This window comes from Haemaphysalis longicornis, unplaced genomic scaffold (assembly GCF_048455015.1).
Source record: "Haemaphysalis longicornis isolate Haplotype H1 unplaced genomic scaffold, Haemaphysalis longicornis Haplotype H1 scaffold_5, whole genome shotgun sequence".
NCBI lineage: Eukaryota > Metazoa > Arthropoda > Arachnida > Ixodida > Ixodidae > Haemaphysalis > Haemaphysalis longicornis.
In genome coordinates, this window is record NW_027526385.1 from 82670955 (window position 1) to 82679474 (window position 8520).

General features: G+C 45.3%; 1 protein-coding gene across 2 annotated transcripts; it reads left to right on the forward strand.

The window, feature by feature from the left end:
- Positions 1-677: 677 nt before the first annotated feature.
- Positions 678-8286, forward strand: LOC144138528 (putative endonuclease 4). Of its 2 annotated transcripts, none has more exons than XM_077670860.1 (8): positions 678-850; positions 1608-2430; positions 2970-3130; positions 4088-4223; positions 4318-4413; positions 4714-4845; positions 4925-5029; positions 5598-8286. In XM_077670860.1, the coding sequence occupies exons 2-8, from the start codon at positions 1623-1625 to the stop codon at positions 5777-5779; spliced, it is 1620 nt and encodes a 539-aa protein (XP_077526986.1). In that variant the 5' UTR covers positions 678-850; positions 1608-1622; the 3' UTR covers positions 5780-8286. The 2 variants fall into 2 exon arrangements, with proteins under 2 accessions (XP_077526986.1, XP_077526987.1); XM_077670861.1 differs by lacking the exon at positions 678-850 and adding an exon at positions 906-1210.
- The last annotated feature ends 234 nt before the right edge of the window (positions 8287-8520 follow it).

Sequence of the window (8520 nt, forward strand, 5' to 3'; positions counted from 1 at the left end):
CTTGGTATTTTTAACTGCTGTCACGAAAAATTACGATTTGCTAAAGAGCATCGCTCTTAATATTTCATGTCCTTTCTATCTCCAATGCGGCATCAGGCTTGTCGATTTCTGGCAACCTGCTCCTTGCAATTAACGTTTTTCCTTGCGGTCACGAAGAAGAAAAACAAAACGCTAGAAACGATGTCATTGATCATCAGCTCCATGATCATCAGGTACCACCTCAAGCCTGCTTTAAGTCGGTTGAAGCAGTGGGGGATATCGGGGCAATTAATCATTTGGACTTCTTCACGGAGTACATTCCAAGGAGGTCCGCGCGTTGGCGAACAACATCATTTCATTGAAACAGGTGGCTAAGACGCAGGCGGGAAAGGTGAGGGGTGAGGGCATACCACGGTGGGAGATGATTATTTTGACAACACTGCACGTGAGAATGCGGTTGCGCTGACGCCGGCAGTTTCTCGCCGACGGAGGCAACGCGCTACGCGCTCAGCAAAAGAAGATAAAAGAATGTGGACGATAACAAGATGAAGGAATAATCCGTACTGTGCGGAAAAACAGGACCAGGAAGCGAGAGGGAATGCCCGGAAAACAGCGAGTGAACCAAAAATTTACATGCGCGCAGGAGCGCGCGCAACCGCCGAAGTTTGAGCGCGGACAGGACGGTGGCGCCATCTAGCCCCGATTCGAAGAACTAGACTCGTCGCCCTGTGGGAACCGCAGCACGAAAAGGCACGAAAAGGGCTGTAGGTTCCAGCCGCATGCGCTTCTTGCCCAAACAGCGAGGGGATTGAGCGATTGAGGACTCGCAAGAAACGAGCCGAACCTTCTCCAGACACCGCCGCTGCTACTGGTATGGCCGCGTTATTGTTACTGCGTGTTTACCCCCGCCGTAGCGTGTGAATTTTTGTTGTATTTTGGCGACGCCAGCCGCGTTTACTGGGGCGGTTGGTAAACGCGCAAGGTCACGTCGCGCAGCGGCCTTGCGGCTGGTGATTTTGGCGCGGGGATGGACGTCGCTCGAGGTTTTTCCGCCCTGTGTAACAGCGGCGCGCCACGCCGGTCGGCAATGATATGCTAGCGTTGGCGCCGCGTGGGGCTTGCTTCCCGCGCGCGCGCAGCTGGGCAGAGCCGGTTTTTTCTGGTTTGTTGCCTCCTCCGCTCTCGGAACGTCTGGACGCGCTTGGATAGAAGCACGGTTTCTTGGTTTCTTGTAAGAACCTTTATAAAGCGGCACAGAGCACGTTCCCCAGCTCAGTTGTGTTAGCTTTATGTGGAACTGCACACTTGTAGAAGACAGGTCAGCCATGACCAGTCGAGACTGTACGGCTAGCTAGGTCTTACTGACCAGTAGCCGTGACGCAAATATGAAATACGCGAGTAAGCTGTGCAGGCTATTTTGGTTTCATTGCGTCTACATGAGAAGTGTCCATTGTCCATGGTTCCATCTATTGGGATATGAGCACGTGGCCGATGTTGTTCCTTTGCGCATAGTTGACTTGCGGTTGACTGACGAACCATTCGGGATTGGAGCAAAGGGTTGCCGTCTGTTGGTGCTCACACATTAGTATTCTTTTCTTTTTACTCAATGGCTGTTCCGTTTGCAACAGGTTGACGGCACCACCATGTCTCCAAGAAAGACAAGGTCCTCAGCTAAGCAACCTTCAGCCAAGAACACATCAAAAAGGCCGTCTGTGAAGAGTTCGGTTAAGAAGTCACCAGCACAAAATGGCCAGAAGAAGTCTGCACCAGCAAAGGCCACTCAGACAAAGGCCATGCCTGCTAAAGACAAGACATCCAAGAAGATAGTGACAAGGACTCGCAAGCCACAACGAGGATCTGCTGCTACCAAAGGCACTGCCCCACTAGAAGACAAGGTGCACAAACCACTACTTGGATCTACTACCACCGGGGGCACGGAACCACCAGAAGACATGGTGGGGAAGAAGGAAGATTGTAACAACGGTCTTCAGATGTCCAGCAATGGCCTTCCAAATGACACTGTAGTCAAAGCAGAATCTCAGGAGTCCGAGATTCCAGGTGAAGTGCCCAAAGTTAAAGCCACATCACGAAAGCAGTCCAAGTCAAAAAAGAAACCAGCCGTCCCTCCAGTCACACTAAAGAGCTCATCATCGCCTACTGCAGTGGATGGCATTACGGGTTCACCATCTCCAGTCTCACTAAAGAGTTCATCATCGGCTACTGCAGTGGATGGCATTACGGATTCACCATCTAGGAAACAGTCCAGCCCGAAAAAGAAAGCAACTGCCCCTACAGTCGCGCTAAAGCGCTCATCATCACCTACTCCAGTGGATGGCATTGTGGATTCACCGAAGAAGAAGAAAGCTAATGGCACAAGAAGCCCCAGCAAATCGCCCCAAAAAAGCTCAGAGAAAAACTCCAAGTACGTTGGTGCCCACATGTCAGTTAGTGGTAAGTGCGCGCTTGCATTGAACATGGTGTAGGGGCATCTTTCATAATCATTGGCTTTCTTCAAGCTCGGTGTTATGGTACCTCAAGCATTTGAACGGTGAAGATTCTGGGCAGCTCAGTAAACTTCTGTCAGTTTCACTTTATTTGCAGTTTTACTAAAGCAGCAGATGTCCTATAAATGTTGCACTTTTAGCATGTCGCATGCTGCTTGGGAGTTTGCAGCAAAGGTTTCTTGCTACTGTAGTTGACCATACGGGGGAAATGCCAAGTCCTCTTTTGCCGGGTTGATGACTTCAGATGTACCGATGTTACAGGGCCCTTTTACGTTGTCACCGAGGCAGACCATCTGTTTATTTCTGTCTCAGATTATGCGGGAAAGTGCTAAAATGACTTCCTGTCCAGGACAGAGTTCCAGGATGGCCTTCTGGCTATTTATGGAACTCTGCCCTGTATAGTACGAGAAAGGAACAAGAAGATGGTTTGCCACTCCAATTTTCTACCATGTCCAAAACTGCTGATGTGTGCCATTGCTTTTGCAGGTGGCCTGGAACTTGCTGTCAGCAGAGCTGTAGAAATGGGAGCCCTGTCCTTTGGCCTGTTCTTGCGGTCACAACGCCAGTGGGCTGCAAAGCCACTCACCCAAGAAGCAGCCAACTTGTTTCGCGATGCATGTCGCAAACATGACTTCGCACCGCATCAGGCAAGCCTCTTTTTTATTGTTGCATGCATATTGTATACTGGGAGGGAGCAATCAGATCAATTTGGAGGCAAAGGATGGACAAGGGCATTGCAAGAGGGGAATGGCTAAAAGAACATGGGAGAGGCCTTCGTCCTGCGTGGACACAAACAGCTAAAGATGAGTGTTTTTGCTGAACTTGATTTATGACGTGTAGCACAATTTCACTTGGCAGTTGTCATGGTATAGGTTTGTGAATTTAGACTTTTTTCTGGGAAGCGTAGAAGATTGAAGTTTGGCACTTCTCAAATATGTGATGCTCTTCATTTTTCACTGGCAAGGACTTGATGGGTAACTTCAAGGCCCGTAAAGCTCTGCTTCGGGAAAATTGTAGCAGGAACTTACCGGATGAAAAGGCTTTCTCAAGCACAGTACAGTTCATCTCCCTCTCAGCGTAAAGTGCTAACCGCATTATTTGAATACCTCAATGACATCGGCGTCGCTGAGCTGATATAGGACCACACCATCCTTGCACTGTACAACCGTCCATAGACTTTTCACGTGTCGCATTGACGGTCCCCAACGCACGCGCTACCTCCTTTTTTTACTTCTTTTATTTTTTTCTTTCTTCTCTCCCTTCCACCTTTCTTCCTATTGCAACTTTATTCCCTCCTCCTGTACCCCGCAGAGTAGCATGCCGGCGTTAACATGCCGGCAGACCTCTCTGCTTTCCTCTAATAAAGAGCTTTCTCTCTCTCTCTCTCTCTCTCTCTCTCTCTCTCTCTCTCTCTCTCTCTCTCTCTACAGTTCATTTGTGTTTGCTAGTGTGCATGTTTCCTGGGGGGCTCAGGAACTTTCGAATATCCTATGTTTTGTAATATTGGGTCTATCTACAGCTATTGCCATGTGTGGCAGTAGCCACAAAGTTTGTCGACGAATAAAACATTACTTCTTAAATTAATTTGCTTGGTCCTGGTGCAGATTCTTCCACACGGTTCGTACCTGCTCAACTGTGGTGCTCCAGATCCGGTCATCCTGGAAAAGAGCCGTGCCACCCTGGTTGACGAGCTCAAGCGCTGCGAGATGCTTGGTCTTGTTTACTACAACTTTCATCCAGGTGTGCACACCTTTCTGCTGCTGTTTGTCAAATGTTGTGGAAGCAGTAACAATTTGCTGTTTTTATGTCAAATACTGCAAACTCATCTTTGCAGGTTCCACGTGTGGCCTGATAACACGTGAAGAGTGCATGGACCGTATTGCAGAGAGCATCAACCTGGCGCACAAGGAGACTAAGTACGTCATATCAGGTGAGACGCTTCAACTGTTGTACATCCTAACTGGATTAATGCTTTTGTTTCCTGATTCCTGAAAGAACTCTCTGTACTTTATACGTGTTTGAATGGTTTGTGTGGGCACTAGAAGTAGAAATGTACCATCATGCAAATCGGGATAAGGCTGTGCATTATACTCTTCCTGGCCCATTTCACATTGGAAATGCAAGGTCTTGCAGACCACTTCACTGACCTACAAATCTGTGAAACTACATTTTAGCTGCATTGGTTTGTACGTTCAGAGCTCTAATGCCTGTTCTGCATTCTTAATTTCAGTCATTGAGAACATGTGCAAGCAAGGGAACACAATTGGTGGCGACTTCCGTGAACTTCGTGGAATCATAAACAGAGTGAAGGACAAGTCCAGGATAGGGGTTTGCTTGGACACGTGCCATGCTTTTGCAGCAGGTATGTGAATTCACCTTGAGTGTGCTCTTCTGCAACACTGAGACTTTGAAGGCTCAAAGAATGATTTGCATATTTTTAGGATATGACTTGGCTACGGAAGAAGGCTTTGAGAAGATGATGAGGGACTTTGAGGCCATCATTGGCCTGTCGTACCTGAAAGCTCTCCACTTGAATGATTCAAAGGGTAAGCATGAACAGTTTGCTATAAATTTTGATTTGTGTTAACTGGGAAACCGTCACTGCTGGAATATGGCCTGAAAGTGCTAAGAGAGTAGACGGGTCATGCAAAATTATGCTGTTTAAGGACTGCAGTGGTCTTGGGAGTAATGTGTATGTTTTTGTACCAGAAGCATGGATCTTAGTACCGTGCAACCAGCATATTTTTCACTATGATGTTTGATGTCTGTGCTACGTTTCAGGCAAGTGGGTACATTTATTTGCAGTTCTTTATGTATTTAACCTAAATATTTAAAGCAGTGGTTTTTCTGCCCGTGGCAAAGATATTTAGTTTATAGCTTGGGATGTACATGCAGAACTTCTAAGGGCAAGAAGAAATGATGAGCGGTTAGTCTTTTCATGCTTTCTACTCTGCCAGTACATTCCTGAATTGGTTGTATTAGATTCAGCTGTGTCAACTGCAATACTCTGATATGTTTCCTAGGGACAAAGGAACATTAGTGCTTAATTCTCACGGCCAAAGAAAATCCTCCTTCCAGTAAATGTCCTCTAAGTATCGACTCAATTGTTCTCAGGAAAAGTTGGCAGCCACCTGGACAGGCATGAAAACATCGGTCGGGGCAACATTGGCCTGGATGGATTCCGGCGGATCATGAACGACCCTCGTCTTGATCACCTTCCGATGATTCTCGAAACACCCGAAACCGACTATGGAAAGGAAATTGCGCTCTTAAACGGACTGTGTGCTTCATCATAAGCGTATGCATCCATTGTGTCTACCTCAAGCAAGTTTCTTGCCATTGAACTGTGTTTGTTTTAAAAAGGGCTCTGAAAAGATTTTTGGACACTCCATTGTAATAGTATGCTGTAAAACTCTCCATGAGTAGGGTGTGAATCTGTATCAACCACTTCAACCCTTCTGTACCTTTGGAATCCCATTTTCAGGGCAATAATTTATTTTAAGTTGTCGAGCCGGCAAGTATCCAGTTATGCAGTGGTAAAAGTTGGGAAGTGGTTGCTGTGAGGCAGCTACAAGCTGACAAATTGCCTTTTTTTTCTTTTTCATTTAGCATGTGATAGAAGCAGTAATGTTCTGCAGTTTTCATGACCATGTTGTGCTTCACCCAATCTAGGTATCTGATGACATCAAAACCATTTCAGTGCTCCAAGAACTTTCAAACTGTGTGGTGATTTGATTACTTTGTGAGCAAGCGTAGGAAATCGTGTTTGTTGTCAACAGATCACTCTGTGCACATGCTTCAAATTGATTTTCAGGCCTGGTTTACAGCTGGTTTTATGTTGTAACAATTGTGTAGAATTTAAAGTTTCCAAATATGACTTGTTGCAGTAGTTTTTTGTACCTATATGCAAAATTGTAAAGATATGACTTTTTTATCTTTTGGTCTTCCTGTTTGAAGGGGGGATATTTGTATACTGGCGAGAGGAGAGATTTCACACTGTTCCCATTTGATGGTTCATTGATAACACTGCAGCTAGTGCATCTTTCACATTGGTGGCTGTTTCTGAAGTGTCGGTTGATTTTTGTGCTTTCTTCTGAGAAGTTTGTTGTTGATACAGTGGCTCAAAATTGAACTGGTGCTTTTTGTAGTGTTCACATTGTTGAGAGTGGTGTTTTGGATGTGGTCTGTCCATCTGCATCATGTCCACAGAAATGTTTAATCTGTAAAGCTTGAAAAACCATTTGGGAAAACAGGGGACAGATTACATTTTAGGGACAATCACTGAAAAGTGAGCTTATGGGGTGGCAGCTTTATTGATGAATGGTACATTTAATAGAAGGGGAATGTTTTTGTTCCAAGGAGTGATAGCAGTCTGCATGCCAGAGGCTACACCTTTACTAGTTTTTGATGACACCTGTTGAGCTTGTTAAAATTATGTGTGACATCAACACCCCTGCATCAAATTTTCATGGCTTCTGGATGATGTGCAGAAATGTGTTCATCAGGCCCCTTATGCCTTCCATTGCCCAACACATGTTTACATTTATCAAATTTGTTTACAAAACATGTGCTGCCCAAGGTCAATTTCTTTCATTTTATTCTTTACTACCAGTTTTCATGAGTTGTCATCTTTGTTCTAAATACATTAGAAAATGTTCTGTTAGGTTTGGTAATAGTTAATAAGGAACATTTCCATTTTGTTACCTTTTGTTTTGTGTTGCATCACACATTTTGCATTTGTTGACGCCGCAGTTCCAGAGTAACAGGCAAGTGCTATTCAGTTCAGTTGGTGTTATTTCTGTTGACGCAGTGGCAACATGCATAATGCTGTGCAGGTCAGCAAGGCATCTGGTCTCTGTGGTTTGGTGGTTTGACCATGTAATACATCGAGATGCTGTTTTTGGTTGTGGGCGTGTTGCTGTTGTTTTGCCTACTGTTGAGGGCCGGGGGCACTTCTTAGTTGTAGTACCTTGCAAATGTGTGGATTGCACAGAGGTTGCTCTTTTTCACCAAGGAACTTAAAGGGCTGTAGCAGTTCACTGCATGATTACTTGCACGGGTGGGACAGAAAAGTTTGTTTCTTTGTCTAGCTTGCCGTACGGCTGACCTGCAGCACAAAAGCCAGCACTTTGTTTTGGGAGCATTTAGGCAGGAGCTGACGTGAATGGTCAGCAACAAAGCACAAGCATAGAATCAAGAAGTGAAGTACACAATTGTTGGCACACTATTTTATTCACATCAACTAGTGTCACAGCTCATTTGTAATTCTGAACACAGGATGCTCTAGCTTGTACCTGTACCACACCAACATCAATATTTCGTCTCTCAAACAAAAACATGATTTTTGTGTTTTCAATTTCATTTGCTGCTGGCTATACTGCTTGGCTGTCAAGTAGCATAAGAGTTTTTTTTCTTTATTTTTTTGCTTGTGCTACGTTTGACAGGCTGTGTGATGAAGCAAACATATCGGCCAAAAAGACCAATTTTGCTGACTGTTCTGTCGCAAACCTTGATTGTTGCGAACCACGGGCCCTTTTTGTTCTTTTGATTTCCTGCGTTTAGATTGTCTGTATGCAGTTTCTTCACAAACCCACTACTGTTGTGACCTGTTACCTCCACACCATACCTCTACAACCTTGTGTGCTGGTTTCTTATAAAAGAAGCGGTTGGTCGTGCCTGTTAAATGAGTGGGAAAACTTGCGGCACACAAGCCACATCTATTAAAGCACATTGTTGGTTCACTTGTGTCGAGTATGCTTTGTTCTTTTGAAATGCTCGTCTATTAAAGCATGTTGTTCGTGAACATGTGTCCAGTGTGCCTAGTTTTGCTGAAACGCTTTGCAGAGCCTGATGACTCTATGGTATCCAACAGTTCAGTGCCAGGTCGAAGTTTTAGTGGCCGGAACTTGCTTTAGAGAACTATTTATGCCGTGGCAATAAAATGGTACCAGAGCTGTTAAAGTTCTGCTAAAAAGTGCGTGAGTGGCCTCGTCAGCACTTTCGTCCTGCTGTCAAAAAGGTGCAGATGGGAGCTTGA